Here is a 16,897-nt window from a genome sequence, read left to right on the forward strand (position 1 = left end):
TCCCGATGGCTTTTCTTAGCTACGAACAGTCGATGGCTCACCTTGGCTATTAGAAGAGTTTTCTCTACCATCTCTCCACTGCACCTTTTCCTGGTATCCACCAATGTTGCCACTATCACTGGGCATGGGCATGGACGACACATTGCTACTTGGCTTGACACCTGCAAGCTCAGTCAGCTTTTCGGCTACAACTATGGCCTCCGAAAGTTTATGGGCATCTCCTTGCTCTCCCCCGAGCATCGCCCCTGGTCTAAGTCATTCCAAGAAGGTCTTGAGCGCACCCCATTCACTCATTGCTCCCTTGCATATGAGCAGCTCCCTCTTGAGCTCATCCACTTCGTTTCTCAAAGCCATCGCTCCCACTTGAATCTGACTTATTTTGGATCATTTCTGTCAATTCTCGCGAACTACAGTGTATTAGAACACCTCCGTCGACAAATTCGTATCACCGACCAAAATTTACTATTCATGTGAATAGTAACCTTACAGAAAAACCAAAAATATTCACCACCAAAAGCTCTTGATACGAGTTGTTAGGAAATAAACGAGTAATTTTTCTATAACCAGATTAGTGAGAATGCGAAATAAAAGTAAAAAAATAATACCCGAAATTGATAACGGAGTTCAGCCAATTTTGCCTACGTCTCCGGACCGCTGCAGATCTTTTACTAAAGAGAAAAAATTTACAAGTGTTTACAAAACACTCACAACTCACAAGAAAACTCTCTTGTATTGGGAGAAATAAATGATTTGGAATAACTTTGAAGCTAAATAGGTTATGGTATTTATAGTTGATGCTTAAGGACTAATCTTATAAATATCCTAAAGTTCAAGGACTAAAATGTAATTATCTCATTACCAAAAATCAACAATATCATCCCCTTTTGACTTCCCTATTTCGATGCCTACCTTTGAATTTTCAACCCATTGTGAGGTGCCAAACTTTGAATTTGCATTGCTTGGCTTTCAACTCCAACACCTCATCGTCATTGGTACCACAACAAGAATTCAAAGTTTTCCACTGGATATTCGATCCATCCACCATGCTTGCATACGTAACTTTGCCAAACCTGGAATCATCAATATAATTTTTAGTAAGCCCAGCTTGTCAAATACCCGTATGGTCACTATCAGCCAGAGTGATACTCCCTCCAACAAATTCTACTTTTATTCCCACATCCTTGACCTCTCCCATGGCACCATTATAATGCCCATCACCAATACCTTCATTATTCTTCACCTTCTTCTGAACTCTCTGATGCTCATCACCAACACCTTCCTTTACTTTATTACAACGTATCTTTATTTTTTTCATTGTTTTTATTTTTAATAAATTTGCCTTTATGACATGTTTTTCTCTACCTTTATGGCACAATTTTGGTCATTTGGATGTTACTTTCGTTTATTCTTTTTTTCAGAGTTAGATTTCATATCGCCAAGACTGATTAAGATGACGCTTTATTTTTTATCATGTTGATACTTCCTTGCTTTGGACCCTCAGATTGGATTTGGATACACGATTTACGTTCGTGATAGTATTTTCACATCGATCAATTCTAATTTGTAATTTATCGGTGGTCTTTCAATAACTTCATCCCCTTTTGTGATTCGTTTGATAATGCGGTCAGATCTATTCGTATCTATCTTTTATCTGAGTTATTTGGTTAGGTTTTTTTTGCCTTTTCCTTATATGGTCTTTGTGATCTTAAGTGGTTAGTTCTCTTTATTTAGGAAAATATCTTTATTATATATTTAATTTACGATTATGATTATAAACTTTCATTATAAATTAAATCTTTTATAAAAAAATTATTGCAATACAAAGGGCAAAATACAAATAGTATTGACTTCTTTGTTCTTTTATATAAAAGAATAAAGTCAGGAAAAAGGTGATGAACACATACTTTTCCTTTTAATAAAGTACAAATTCCATTAATTTTATTTCTTGGAAAATTAGAGACGCCAACTTCTCCATATTCAAAGCGCGATGGGGTCGATCAACAGGGAAGTGATGCCGCCTTTAGCCGCTTTCCCGACGTGCGTGTAACCATCGCCTTCCCTGTAAAGCACATCCATAACCCTGGCAAGGTTGAGGCTCCGGCAAAGAACCGGCGTCGGCATTTCTGTGGGTTTCAGGAACTCTTCGTTTACGTCTTTCCATGAACTTTCTATGTGTTTGTTGAACTCATCGTATGCTTCTTGCGCCGTCACGCGGTACTGTTCCATGTAACACTCGATGGCTGAGCAATCGTCTTCTCTCCTATGCTTGAACTGCACCCCCATACATATCAAACATTACCATTAGTTTAGCAGATGCAGACCCCCAAATGTCGAATATGGATCCAATGTATGGACAGCATACATTACCTTGTGTTCAGCGATGTCGTCCATGAACCTGCAAATGATGGTGGAAGCTTTGATGATCTTTGGGTCATTGGCTGCCCATTCGAAGGTCTCCGGGGTTATGATATCTCCCATACCAACGAACGCCGTGATAGCAAGCATGGCATAGCCGGAGGTCGGCAGTGCATTATCTCTAAACTCCTCGAATGTTGGTTTGTAGTTCTGCTGTGTCCATTTGGCCTCCAGAAGGTAAGCTTGAGCAAGACGTATCATCTGAGGAATCAAGACTGGGAAAATTAGTATTCAACGTTTCAGATTAAAGCAAATCGGATGATCGTATTGCCACATACTGCTTTTCTCGCGTACTCGACACGGTATTGTCTCCCTTGATCTGTCAATAGTTGTTCCATTTCTTCATAAACATCTAGCAGCGCCTTGTAGCTTATTTTCATGTATTCCGGAAGTTGATCAATGCATTTAAGATCCCACCTGGATCACATGTTTTCATTGTTAGTTTCAAACCCAGGGCTTTAGTATCATCCAGCAAAATGAAAGTCAACTTGTAGTGCAACAAATCTAACCTTTGGATAGCCTCTGTATAGGGAATGAGTTCATCGTATGTTGCAAATGAATCGTATGTATCATCCACAATGGAAGCCATGGCAATGACTTTTGTCAAAAACTTTCTCCCAAGGGAGTATTGGGGTTCGAAGTAAACTCCCATTATCCAGAAATAGCCTTCCACCACTCTGTCTCTTGCAAATGGAAGTTTTCTCGTAAAGTCTAAATCTTTCCACCACCTAAAACAAATCATTCGAAATCGAGTTTAATTCATTCGTAAAAGAAAGATAAAAAAACATTAGCAACGATGGTGTGATTACTGAAACACTTACCTACAGATCTCACTTAGCTCTTTCCTGTGCAGAAGTTGCAACAAGTTGAAATCAATCTTTGCAAACTGAGCAGTTGTTTGTTATGGGATTCGACATCTTCGTATATGGAAATGAATTTTCGAGCCTCCACCCTCGGCAACCCCCTTCGGATGGACTGTTTCAAGGCATGGTCGACCTGTTCCGACAAAGGATGGTCTAGAGTTGGTAATGCAAGTGTAAGTTGAGCGGCGGTGAAAGAAATGGCTTCGTCAAGTATATCTTCCCCATGGATCCTCATATACGAAGCTTCGTAAAGCTCCAACAATCCTCGCACATCACTCGTCAACGATGCCTTGAAATTCCCTTCCTCGTCTCTGAACTTGTTGAATGCGTCTGCTCAATCAACCAAACTCATCATCAAACATTAATGGATGTAGAGCTCGATAATCTTGAATTATAAAGGTTTGAGGGCTTAATTACCGCAGGAAACACGGAAGCCGTGCTCTCTAAGTAAACGGAATCGAAGAGCAGTGGTGTAGAGATCATTGTCAACATCGTTGGTCTTGATGTCATGGTATATTTTCCCGAGTTGATCTTCGATCTCTTTCTCAAAGTGATAGCTAACACCCAATCTTTGAACTGCATCAATGAAGGGTAACTTTTGGTTTGAATCCTCAACAGGTTCCACAATCATCTTCCTCACCTCCTCTTTCAATTCTTCGTACTGTAATCCGGTTGCAGCATCAATATCCTGCTCAAGTATAAAAAACTATTAAATCTATGAAATAAAACCTAAAACTCAACAGAAAGAAACATTGTAAAAAAAGTGAATAGGTTACCGTGATAGGACATTGGAGGAACATATCACCCCAAATGCCGGGATGAAAATCTGCCTTGGGCCGATTTTCATTATCCGACGGAAGGACGGAAGCTTGAACTTGGGAAACTTGTGCTGAAGCCATTTTCAGAGATGTATTGAAAGAAAAGAGTATGGTTTTGGAATTCAGAAGATTAATTGAGCCGCTGCCTTAGACTACTCTTTTAAGGTTGAAAAGAGAGATGAGGGATGAGAGTAAGGATGAAATTGTTGAATGTATTAATATATATAAGATTGCTCATTGAAGTCCAAAATGAAAGCGTATTTTTACTATTTGAAGTAGAAAACATACAGATATACACATAAAAGTCCATTTTCATTTGTTGTTCCCTTCTACTTTTTCTTGTTCAAAGTTGGTGCCTCGAAAACATTATTTAAAACATATTTATTTAATATATTATATTATATTATATTTAGTTTGACAGAATTTGTGTCTTGAGTAGATTACTTAGCAGTCTTTATGACTAATCTTGCTGATGCATATTTTTTGTATGGTTGAATTTTCTCGGGAAACAAACAATGAAAAGTTGGCGAAGTCTTTCGAGTACAGAGAAAAATATGTATCCCTGTAAAAGATGGCGTCACACAAATTTATATTGACAGTCAATTTTGACTCAATTAATTCAGAGTATTCATTTTTTTCTTCGATACAAACTCTACTAATTTTGCACAATGAGATTAATTTTAGTTTATTTGTGTTGAATTTAATTTATATTAATCATAGGTTACAACATTTAAAAAAATCGAAAAAAAAAATTACACTAATAGAATAACAAAAATTGAATTATAAATCCTAGAAGGTAATCCCAAATTAACATAATCAAACTCTTAAAAAATAATTAAACAAACAGAGTGAACTTTGAGAAGTTTAATAGGATAGTCGATACATTAATAAAATAAAATATATATCAATCTTAATAAAAATAAAACCACATAACATCAAATTGATGATAACATAAATCGAACATAAATTGAACATTTCGTATCATTTCCGGCAAATAACATTAAATAAACATAACAATTCATTTAATATTTATTTATTAGGTGTAGTCAAATGGTCTATTAGTCGTCTACGGATATTCAAATCTAGAATTTTCATCAAATATCAATACAATACAATATATAATAGTTATATTTCATTCTTGTTGGAACACATAATTAGTGGTGTTTAATCGGTCGATTTGGTTAACCGATAGAATTGAACTTCTAAAATTTCATTGATCGATTTTTTTCTTTTAAGCTTTAACCGAATCAAAAGTTTTTTAAAAATAATTAATAGAATCGAACGGATTTCAATTAATCGGTAGGTTAACTAAATTGACCCAAATTTATAAATAATATATTTTATATATTAAATATTTTATATTTTCAGCTAATTCGGTCCGTTAATTCAGTTAAAATCAAAATTTAAACACTTCAATATATAAATAATATATATAATATATTAAATTTTTAATAATTTATTAAATTTTTAATAATTTTGATAACCGATTGATTTCAAACTGAATTAACTGATAACCGAAATTTGAAAAATATTGACCGTTAATCAACCGGACCTAAAATTAAATCAATTAATTCAAAATTAGCAATTTAACGATTTTTTTATTCCCGAATATCCAACTCACTAATTAATCAGTCGTTGACGTTTTCCTAGAATTTTACGTAGACATCTATGAGATAAATAATATTTTTTGTGCAATTTTAAATGTGAAGTAAGTCTCCGTATCTTATTAATGAAACTAACTATTTCAAATTCAACGAACCCCCTATTTCTTATTTTTTTCTTGAAAAATAACTAAGATGAATGAATTTTTTTACCATAAAACAAAATATTTCTCCTTTTTTTTTGAATGTGAATTTTATTGATCATTAATAATAATACCAGTCATTTTGACATACTCAATGATTTTAAGTTCGTTATGAACTTATTTGTTCAAAATTTGTTCAATAAAATTAATCAATCCAGTTTTTAATTTGATTCGTATAGATTAACCGAAAACAAATTCGATTAAATCGATTTTAACGGAACTTTAAATACCCTACCCACAATCCTAAAAAAATATTTAAAAGTTCATGGCTGCTAGTTTCTTTATATATATTAATAATTTAGGCTTACATTTCCATGTTGTCCGTCCAACTTCACCAACTGGTGATGGCGACTAATATTTTATTTCAATGCTACAATCAATTTTTCTTAAAATAATTTTAAAAATATTATATTTAATTTAAATAGAAATAATTTTAATAGATTCATAAAATTAATTATTTAAATTTTTTTAGTTAAATCAAATTCATCAAATATATCATTTTATCTTAGAAATGTTTTTAAGTATAAATTAAATTGAATTCAAACCCATTTCATTTTGTATTGTAAACATTTTTTATTTTGTACAAAATTGGTGCAGAGTTAGTCAAGTTTGAAATAAGATAGATAATTTGAGTCAAAATTGACTGTCACTAAATATTTGTGTAACTATTAAATAAACGATATCGACAAAGAGTTAAAAAGAAAGGGTAACTATACAAATGGTCACTAATTTTTGAGTAATTTTTTGTTTTCACCATTGATGTTTCAAAAGCCACAAATCAGTCATTAACATTATTTTTTGTTATAAAATGACCACTTGACGTTAATAGTAGTTTATTGGAGTAACGAAATGATAATGTAGCACGTTAATATGATTTTTTGGCATCATTTGACCGAATTAGACCATTTTAATCGACTTATTCTTCTTCTTCAACCAACAAGGGTTTCAAATCACGGTCCGAAAACGTGATAGCGCTTGCGAAATAGCGGTTTCGCCGCCGTTCGAGTTACCCGCTACACCCGCAATAGCGCCCAATAGCGTCCGCGATGGCCGCAATCACGATAAACCCGAAATGACCGAAAATGCGACCGCGATTTGAAACCCTGCAACCAACCAAACTTGAATGCTAGCCGGTAACGATCAGCTTCTTCATAAGTGAGCCATTTTAACTAACCTTTCTTCAAGAAGTCTTCTGAAAGTTCACATTTAGAGCCGAAGCTGGTCTGTCGAAGAGTCAAAGTTTTCTTGGTTTGAGAATCAAAAGAAGGATTGTCGATAAGAGCATCGACAAAAACCCACAGACTGTTTTTCACAGTATAGGCTTTGATCTTAGCATTCTTGTTCAACACATAATTTATTCTCTGATTGGTAACATAGTCGACATGTGTTCCACCCTTGATTGTAGCTAGCTATCATTAACCTTCTCATGAATCCTGGAATGTTAACATATATTGGAGTGTTTAAATTTCGGTTTTAACTGAATTAACAAACCGAATTAGTTGAAAATATAAAATATTTAATATATAATATATATTATTTATAAATTTGGGTCAATTTGGTTAACCTACTGATTAACTTAAATGTTTTCGGTTAAATTAATTATTTTTAAAAAACTTTTGATTCGATTAACGATTATAAGAAAAAAAATCGATTAATGAAATTTTAGAAGTTCAGTTCGGTCGGTTAACCGAACCGACCAGTTGAGCACCCCTAATTATGTGTTCCAACAAGAATGAAAGATAAGTATTATATATTGTATTGTATTGATATTTGATGAAAATACTAGATTTGAATATCCGTAGACGACTAATAGACCATCTGACTACACCTAATAAATATATATTAAATGAATTGTTATGTTTATTTAATGTTATTTACAAGAAATGATAAGAAATGTTCAATTTATTTTCGATTTATGTTATCATCGATTTGATGTTATGTGGTTTTATTTTTATTAAGATTGATATATATTATATTTTATTTATGTATCGACTATCCTATTAAACTTCTCAAAGTTCACTCTGTTTGTTTAATTATTTTTTAAGAGTTCGATTTTGTTAATTTTGGATTACCTTCTAGGATTTATAAGTCGTCAATTTTTGATATTCTATTAGTGTAATTTTTTTTTATTTTCGAATTTTTTAAATGTTGTAACCTATGATTAATATAAATTAAATTCAACACAAATAAACTAAAATTAATCTCATTGTGCAAAATTAGTAGAGTTTGTATCGAAGAAAAAAATGAATACTCTGAATTAATTGAGTCAAAATTGACTGTCAATATAAATTTGTGTGACGCCATCTTCTACAGGGATACATATTTTGCTTTGTACTCGAAAGACTTCGCCAACTTTTCATTGTTTGTTTCCCGAGAAAATTCCAAAAAAGAAAGCATCAGCAAGATTAGTCATAAAGACTGCTAAGTAATCTTCTCAAGACAAATTATGTCAAACTAAATATAATATAATATAATATACATGTTTTAAAAAAATGTTTTTGAGGCACCAACTTTGAACAAGTAGAAGGGAACGACAAATGAAAATGGACTTTTATGTGTATATCTGTATGTTTTCTACTTCAAATAGTAAAAATAATCTGCAATTTACGCTTTCATTTTGGACTTCAATGAGCAATCTTATATATACGAATACATTCAACAATTTCATCCTTACTCTCATCCCTCATCTTTCTTTTCAACCTTAAAAGAGTAGTCCAAAACCATACTCATTTGTTTCAATACATCTCTGAAAATGGCTTCAACACAAGTTTCCCAAGTTCAAGCTTCCGTCCTTCCGTCGGATAATGAAAATCGGCCCAAGGCCGATTTTCATCCCGGCATTTGGGGTGATATGTTCCTCCAATGTCCTATCACGGTAACCTATTCACTTTTTTTACAATGTTTCTTTCTGTTGAGTTTTAGGTTTTATTTCATAGATTTAATAGTTTTTTATACTTGAGCAGGATATTGATGCTGCAACCGGATTACAGTACGAAGAATTGAAAGAGGAGGTGAGGAAGATGATTGTGGAACCTGTTGAGGATTCAAACCAAAAGTTACCCTTCATTGATGCAGTTCAAAGATTGGGTGTTAGCTATCACTTTGAGAAAGAGATTGAAGTTCAACTCGAGAAAATATACCATATCAAGACCAACGAAGTTGACAATGATCTCTACACCACTGCTCTTCGATTCCGTTTACTTAGAGAGCACGGCTTCCGTGTTTCCTGCGGTAATTAAGCCCTCAAACCTTTATAATTCAAGATTATCGAGCTCTATATTCATTAATGTTTGATGATGAGTTTGGTTGATTGAGCAGACGCATTCAACAAGTTCAGAGACGAGGAAGGGAATTTCAAGGCATCGTTGACGAGTGATGTGCGAGGATTGTTGGAGCTTTACGAAGCTTCGTATATGAGGCTCCATGGGGAAGATATACTTGACGAAGCCATTTCTTTCACCGCCGCTCAACTTACACTTGCATTACCAACTCTAGACCATCCTTTGTCGGAACAGGTCGACCATGCCTTGAAACAGTCCATCCGAAGGGGGTTGCCGAGGGTGGAGGCTCGAAAATTCATTTCCATATACGAAGATGTCGAATCACATAACAAACAACTGCTTCAGTTTGCAAAGATTGATTTCAACTTGTTGCAACTTCTGCACAGGAAAGAGCTAAGTGAGATCTGTAGGTAAGTGTTTCAGTAATCACACCATCGTTGCTAATGTTTTTTTATCTTTCTTTTACGAATGAATTAAACTCGATTTTGAATGATTTGTTTTAGGTGGTGGAAAGATTTAGACTTTACGAGAAAACTTCCATTTGCAAGAGACAGAGTGGTGGAAGGCTATTTCTGGATAATGGGAGTTTACTTCGAACCCCAATACCCCCTTGGGAGAAAGTTTTTGACAAAAGTCATTGCCATGGCTTCCATTGTGGATGATACATACGATTCATTTGCAACATACGATGAACTCATTCCCTATACAGAGGCTATCCAAAGGTTAGATTTGTTGCACTACAAGTTAACTTTCATTTTGCTGGATGATACTAAAGCCTTGGGGTTGAAACTAACAATGAAAACATGTGTTCCAGGTGGGATCTTAAATGCATGGATCAACTTCCGGAATACATGAAAATAAGCTACATGGCGCTGCTAGATGTTTATGAAGAAATGGAACAACTATTGCCAATCGCGCTTTGAAAATCGAAAAGTTGGCGTCTCTAATTTTCCAAGAAATAAATTTAATGAAATTCTTTTTTATATAAAAGAATGAAGAAGCCAATATTATGTGTATTTGGACTCTTTGTATTGCAATAAAATTCTTTTTTTATTTTATACATATAATTCGTCCAGTTTAACATATAAACATCATTATATTAATTAGATTAGTAAAAGATATATAATTGTTGTTGTTGAAAGTTACGTGTTCGAACATCAGCGATTACAATAAGATGATTGAGTAATGGTTGAAAGTATTTAAAATATATATCATTTTACTTTTTTAGAGTACCAAATTTGCCCTGAAGTTTTAGGCTCATTCTTTGGACTGCTAAAATAAAATACTCTACACAACTTAATTTCCAAAGCTTATTGGAAGAAGAAAATCTTATCAAATGAGACGCCAGAATTTCCAAGGCATTGAACCATTGGTTACTTTTTTCCTACATGGCGTGTTCTTTATGTTGGCTTCTCTATTCCCTCTTCGAGGGGAGATGTGCGAAGCAGTGAAACCATGTAAGCTATAGACAAGTCTAATGGAAACGAGTACTCGGATCAATCATACCCTTAAAAAATTCAAATCTCCGTATAATTCAGGTATCTTCTTTATATTTCGTATCTCCTGAAATTTTTAAAATTTCGTATCACCTAAATTCTAATATAACTTTCTAAAATCACACTTCTAATATAAAATTTTACATTCGTCTCTGTGAGGGGTTATCCTAACAGTAGATGATGAAGTTAATTAGGAATGGCAACGGGTCAGGTTCGGGGCGGGTTTTGCTCGTCCCGTCCCCAAACCCAAAATAAATCCCCAACAAGTTTTTTATCGGGGCGTCCAGTCAGGGATTTTTTGGTCCCGTCCCCGAATCCGACCCAAAATATTATACTCAAATCCGAACCCGAACCCGAAAATATTTTATATATAATTAATATATAAAATATAAAATATTATATATATATATATATATAATTAATATAAAAAATATAAAATATTATATATATATATATAATATGGGCGGGTCGGGAATATCTTGCCCCGAACGAGAACCCGACCCGAAAAAATCCCCAATACCCGACCCGGCCCAATATCATTCAACCCGACCCGACCCGAACTTGACCGAATTTCAAATTCTTCGAGTTCGGGTCATACTGTCATCCCTAAAGTTAATGATGCTTCAAACAATACCCGAAGTTAATGATGGAGAAATAGAGAAATGACGGCTACACAGTTTCCTGTTTGCTCTTATAAATTAGGGTTTCATAGGAGCTTGAACCAAGCCCAGAAATCTGGGATTTTACTATCTAGGTTTAATTAAAACATCAATATTTAATCTGGAATCCATAGCAACTAAGCAAACAAATCCACCAATGAACTCAAATAGCAGTTCGAAGTCTGAAATAACAATATAATTTAATTCAGACAATTTGTTTGTTCAAATTATGAATAAAATAAATAAATATTCACGTGATTATAATTTAATTTAATTTATTATATTTTAAATATCTTATACATCATGTTCAATTTCGCGCATAAATATATGATTTAAAGGCCAAGATAATTGAAAATGGAAAGGCTTTGTTGATATTAAGGACTTAACTAAAATATCTTTTAAATTTAAGGATTGATTTAAAATCAAAACGGTAGTCTGGGGATATTTGATAGAATCAAGCCACTCATTTAAGATGGAGCTTATAACGAATCCAAATAAATTCCAAAAAGAAAATAAAACCTTCTCTCTCTTATTAATTAAAAGTTAAAACCCGAACCTATCTCTTTCAAGTGTTTTTTTAGTTTACCTTAGGTGTTTGGTAAATAATTGATAGTTAATAGTTGATTCGAGTAATTAGTTTGATAACTGATTTGATTAGTTAATTTGATTAGTTGTTTATATAGAAGCGTTTGGTAAAATTTAGTTGATAGCTGATAGTTAATATAGGTAAAATGACAAATAAAAGTATGATACATTTAATTATTAAATACATATATGTTTTTATAATACTTTAGTTTTTATTTGGGTAAAATTATTCGGATAAAATACTTTCAACAAAGAATTAAAAATTCTTTAAGAAAATTAGTGAATGTTTTTGAAAATTTTGAATATAGTTTTGAATTTTAATATTTACAAATTTTATTCTTATGAGATTGATACATACTAACTTTGTATAAAATATCAATATTATATTTTTTATTTTCATGTTTTTCTATATTTTATTAATTAAAATATATTTGAGAATCTACAATTAAAAAATAGAATAATAAAATAAAATTTTAGTTTAAGTATATTAGGCGAAGACTATTTTATTATGTTAGGTTTTAGGGTAAATATGTAATTATTGAAAAAATAAGATCAAATATGTCATTTAATATCTTATTTTGCAATCAATTCTTTTAAACAGTTGAATTTTCAGTGTTTTTATTTTTAATTTATTTTGCATAATAATTTTAAAAAAAATATTCATCAAATACTAAAAATAAAACATTTAACTATCAATTAATTATTTATGTTTAAATAAATTAATTTTTTTTTAAAAATTGTTTGCCAAACAAGCCATTTTTTTTCTATCGAATCCAAGCCCAAGGCAAAAACCAAACCCTCCACAAAGGTACACCGACTTATGTTTTGCCCTGTTTTTTTCCAATAAAAACACACACCCAAGCACACAAAATACAAAACCACACATTTTATACTTTTCTTGCATACACCTCAAAACAAATCAAGTTCCTTTGTTTTTGTTTGATAAATTTTTGCCATGAAACGTGGATACCCAGATTCTCCATCTTCCTCCTGTGGTCCACCTCAATCCAAGTTCAAACATAACCCTGAAGGTAAATTTCTTGTTGGCATTTGTTTCTTTTGGGGTTCTTTTTATTGGTTTTCTTGTGCAATCATTATATTATTTATCAGTACCGAGATTTGGGTTCATTTTTAAAATATATCTTATTAAATTATAATTTTGTTTGGTTAAAGAAAAGTAATGGTTATTTGGTTTGAATGATTGTTTTTGGTAATGGGTTTTGAAGTAAAAAAGAAACTATTTTGATTGTTAAGTGAAGCACTGAGTACTTGAGAATTTAGTGTTATAGATTGCATTGAAGCTGCTAAATTTGTGTTCTAGCTGAATTAAAGGAAATAAAAAGATTCAATCTTGGGGTATTATTTGGTTAATGAGATGATTTTTGAATTTGGGTCTTGAAGTTCATAAGGTTTAACTTCAGAGACCAGGAAAAGAATCCGAATTGTGATTGCTACAAAATTTCTGTTGAAGAAGCTTCAATTGTGATATTAGGTGATTCACAATTTTTGGAGGATGAGAGCACCAAGATTATTGCTCGAAAAGTGGCCGATCATTATAGTTCTAGAACAAATCAAACTTTGGAAGAACGTGAAGCAAGTCCGATCATTCACTTGAAAAAATTAAATAACTGGGTACGTTGTTGAATATCATGAACTGCATTGTAAACTTATGATATGTTTTTGTTGTCATTCATGTTCTTCTTTGGATGGACAGATTAAAAGTGTCTTGATTCAGCTTTATGCTCGTCGGGGTGATGCTGTTCTTGATCTTGCCTGTGGCAAGGTATTTTAGTACCAACCTTTATTTGTATTTAACTGCCTTCTTATTTTCCGTATTCAATGTCTGCTAAACATTTTGTTTGTTTTCCTATGTGGTTTAGGGTGGTGATCTCATCAAATGGGATAAAGCAAAAGTTGGATATTATGTTGGCATTGATATAGCTGAAGGATCGGTAAAGTGTTAAACACACTGTTTCTTTATATTTATATATTGTGTATCTGATTTAGTAGCCTAGTTTAGTTGTTGTGAACCTCTAGTATCTGTGGGACTTCATTTAACATTTATATCATGATTATTCTGCTCCATTAATTTCCTTAAGCAGTACCATTGTAATGATGATGCATTGATTTGATTTGCACACTTGAATTAATCCTTAGATTTGTTGCAAAGCTTCTTCTACTTATGATCTCATGAAATGATATCAAATTGCAACTTTTCTGAAACATGAATCTTATGTGTTAGCGGGTGGCGATTCACAGTGTCTACATTCTAGCTTTAAAATCACAAATAGCTCGTGTTCTTTTGAAATCCATTAATAGCCTGCTGTTTATTTGTATTGCTATATTCATTTTACTTTGTCCATTTATAAACAGATAGAAGATTGTCGTACGCGATACAATGGTAATGCAGACCATCATCAGCGTCGCAAAAAGTTCACTTTTCCTGCCCGTCTCATCTGCGGGGATTGTTTTGAGGTATGCATTGAATGATGTGTCATATTAAATATCAGAATAAATGGCATGCTTATTCATATTAAATACTGTGAATTAACCCCAGAATATCATCATTCAATGCATACCTCAAAAAAGTAGTCAGCTTTTAGATATTCTGGTTCTCGGGTTAATTATCAGAATAAATGGCATGCTTAGTCATATTAAATACTGACTACTGCTGTATAAAACCAACAGCTAAACCAGTAAAACAAAATATCCCTTCTGGGGTTAATTAAGGATGTGTTAGAGGATATGTCTCCATATTTATATTTTTACGGTTTTCAGGCATGCTTGGATAGAGTTTTGGTGGATGATGCTCCTTTCGACATCTGCAGTTGCCAGGTGAATAGTTTAAAAATTGTCTATTATATGTCTATTTACTTCCTTGTTGCCTTGCCACTAAATTGCTTACTATTCAGAACTTTGCGTTCAAGTTCTTTAGTTTTCTCGAAAATATTAATAATAAAATGCTACATATGTAGTAGAGCAGTATACCCATGCTACAAACTAATATGCTTTCTCATAGTATCTCGATCTAATACTGAAGCTGTAATTATGGTTATAACTGATGTGCTCTTAATCATGCAGTTTGCCATGCATTATTCCTGGTCTACAGAGGCACGGGCACGTCGAGCACTGGCCAATGTTTCTGCTTTACTTCGTCCGGGGGGCACCTTCATTGGGACGATGCCAGATGCCAATGTGATAGTCAAAAAACTTAGAGAAGGTTTAGTTTTGCAACTTGCTTTTACATTTCTTGACTTGAAAATGATGCTATAGGAAATTTATTTTTAAGTGAAGCGAAAACCTGAAATTTAGAGTTAAGAAACATTCAATATATAACTAAAACTCGTGACACCATTGAATAGGAAATTTGGTTTTGTGCCTATCTGAATTTTGGTGATGGATTTAACATAAAGTGACCAAAGATAGCCTGTCCCATGAATAACATTTTTAAATTTTGTTGTTTCTTTAAACCAAATACCAAACCGATGACGTAACGTTTGATTTTGAGTAAAGATTATATTTTCACTGCCTATACAGCTGAAGGATTGACCCTTGGCAACAGCGTCTACTGGATACGTTTTGATGAAGAATTTAGTGACAAGGTGAATGCCCCCTCCGTTTTGCAAACCGTATTTTCTGAGAAGATATTGATGTTCACAATGAGTTTTATTGGATTCTGACATACTTTTACGGCCTGGTTCAGAAATTTAAATCTTCTAGTCCCTTTGGTATCAAGTACAAGTTCCATTTAGAGGTAAGCATCTTGAAAACTCCTTTTTCAGAAACCATCCTTTCGTATTAATTTATGCAATCTTAAGGGTTTACGGGACGTCTTGTTGCAGGATGCTGTGGACTGCCCCGAATGGATCGTTCCTTTTCATGTCTTCAAGTCGTTAGCAGAGGAGGTACTATAAATTTGTTAAACTCTTGTACAAAAAATAAATAATTTTTTAAGCTCGTAATTTCTTGTGTTGGTCTCTGCAGTATGATCTAGAACTCGTTTTCGTAAAAAACTCGCACGAGTTTGTTCACGAATACATGAAAAAACCAGAATATATAGAGCTTATGCGGAGATTAGGTGCATTAGGCAACGGTAATCAAGACCAGAGTAAGTTCACTTCCAAGATGGTTCATTACGTCATTATCTCGTTTCAATCGTTTAGATTGCCATTATTCTTTAGTGCTGGACACTGGTTAACTGTATTGTCTTTGTTCCCCCACCGTTGTGTACAGGCACATTATCTTTGGACGAATGGGATGCGGCTTATTTATACCTTGCGTATGTTTTAAAAAAGGTTGGTCCGGAACCCTGTATCGTATATTCATGTGTTTATGGGCTTTATTCGAAATTAAAATTCTTAAATCCCTTTTTCAATCGGACATTACTAACCCGTCGAAAAACCTTCCATCCAGCGCGGCCAACCGGATCGGACACAAGCAAATAGCAGAAAAGATAAAGGACAGATGCAAATAGCAAAGGAGGACATCCTGTATATTAGTAGTGATGATTAACAGGAAACCATGGATTCCACAGATTTATTTGAAAGTCCGAGCGAAACATAAATAACGGAGGCCGGCCGCCGGCCGAGTGTATGGAGCAATGCCTATGAACCATATTTTCTAGACACGTGTCATCATTAAATTAGATGAAAAATGTTCTAAATAGTAAATCTAATAATCAGGCATCAATCATTTTTTATTAACCAGCGATTGATCCAAGGCAATTCCGCAGCAATATAAGCTTTGTATTCCGCAAGCATCCAAGTGGAAAAATGACAATATCTTGTTTTGTGTTGTAAGATCGACAAATTCTCATACTTTTAATCTAGACTAGTTTAAGAAGCAATACCATAATAACCATAACGGCTAACCCCGTTAGACTAGCTGCGATCGTCTCCTCGAAATAGGTCGATCCGGTCTCTGTTTCGGCAGAGAGTAAAGATGTTCTGCAGGAAATCAGTTGCTTTATTAGCCAT

At 33.4% G+C, this 16,897-nt stretch overlaps 3 protein-coding genes across 3 annotated transcripts; 2 read left to right on the forward strand and 1 right to left on the reverse strand.

The window, feature by feature from the left end:
• Positions 1 to 1,888: 1,888 nt before the first annotated feature.
• Positions 1,889 to 4,274, reverse strand: LOC120164483 ((+)-delta-cadinene synthase isozyme A-like). Its single transcript, XM_039174190.1, is given in 8 exon segments — positions 1,889 to 2,271; positions 2,368 to 2,616; positions 2,694 to 2,832; positions 2,925 to 3,143; positions 3,237 to 3,306; positions 3,309 to 3,608; positions 3,696 to 3,966; positions 4,055 to 4,274. Coding segments are annotated over 8 exon segments (1,665 nt in total). The 5' UTR covers positions 4,178 to 4,274; the 3' UTR covers positions 1,889 to 1,977.
• Positions 4,275 to 8,588: 4,314 nt separating this feature from the next.
• LOC120164620 ((+)-delta-cadinene synthase isozyme A-like) lies at positions 8,589 to 10,104 on the forward strand. The gene is made up of 5 exons (XM_039174300.1): positions 8,589 to 8,775; positions 8,864 to 9,131; positions 9,219 to 9,591; positions 9,685 to 9,903; positions 9,996 to 10,104. Exons 1-5 carry the CDS (start codon positions 8,653 to 8,655, stop codon positions 10,102 to 10,104), a joined length of 1,092 nt encoding a protein of 363 aa, XP_039030231.1. The 5' UTR covers positions 8,589 to 8,652.
• Positions 10,105 to 12,791: 2,687 nt separating this feature from the next.
• LOC120164504 (mRNA cap guanine-N7 methyltransferase 1-like) lies at positions 12,792 to 16,694 on the forward strand. The gene is made up of 13 exons (XM_039174209.1): positions 12,792 to 12,952; positions 13,414 to 13,553; positions 13,636 to 13,704; positions 13,802 to 13,873; positions 14,295 to 14,396; positions 14,700 to 14,756; positions 15,003 to 15,141; positions 15,459 to 15,523; positions 15,625 to 15,675; positions 15,764 to 15,826; positions 15,906 to 16,029; positions 16,155 to 16,216; positions 16,335 to 16,694. The coding sequence occupies exons 1-13, from the start codon at positions 12,877 to 12,879 to the stop codon at positions 16,431 to 16,433; spliced, it is 1,119 nt and encodes a 372-aa protein (XP_039030140.1). The 5' UTR covers positions 12,792 to 12,876; the 3' UTR covers positions 16,434 to 16,694.
• The last annotated feature ends 203 nt before the right edge of the window (positions 16,695 to 16,897 follow it).

The sequence above is a fragment of the Hibiscus syriacus genome, unplaced genomic scaffold (genome assembly GCF_006381635.1).
Source record: "Hibiscus syriacus cultivar Baekdansim isolate YM2019G1 unplaced genomic scaffold, ASM638163v2 tig00111540_pilon, whole genome shotgun sequence".
In the NCBI taxonomy this organism is placed as follows: domain Eukaryota; kingdom Viridiplantae; phylum Streptophyta; class Magnoliopsida; order Malvales; family Malvaceae; genus Hibiscus; species Hibiscus syriacus.

Coding starts and splice junctions, on each gene's coding strand:
- LOC120164620 (XM_039174300.1), top strand. CDS start 8,653: ATGGCTTCAACACAAGTTTCCCAAGTTCAAGCTTCCGTCCTTCCGTCG. Junction 9,592..9,684: donor GAGCTAAGTGAGATCTGTAG/GTAAGTGTTTCA, acceptor GATTTGTTTTAG/GTGGTGGAAAGATTTAGACT. Junction 9,904..9,995: donor TATACAGAGGCTATCCAAAG/GTTAGATTTGTT, acceptor CATGTGTTCCAG/GTGGGATCTTAAATGCATGG.
- LOC120164504 (XM_039174209.1), top strand. CDS start 12,877: ATGAAACGTGGATACCCAGATTCTCCATCTTCCTCCTGTGGTCCACCT. Junction 15,676..15,763: donor AGTACAAGTTCCATTTAGAG/GTAAGCATCTTG, acceptor GTCTTGTTGCAG/GATGCTGTGGACTGCCCCGA. Junction 16,217..16,334: donor TTGCGTATGTTTTAAAAAAG/GTTGGTCCGGAA, acceptor CCTTCCATCCAG/CGCGGCCAACCGGATCGGAC.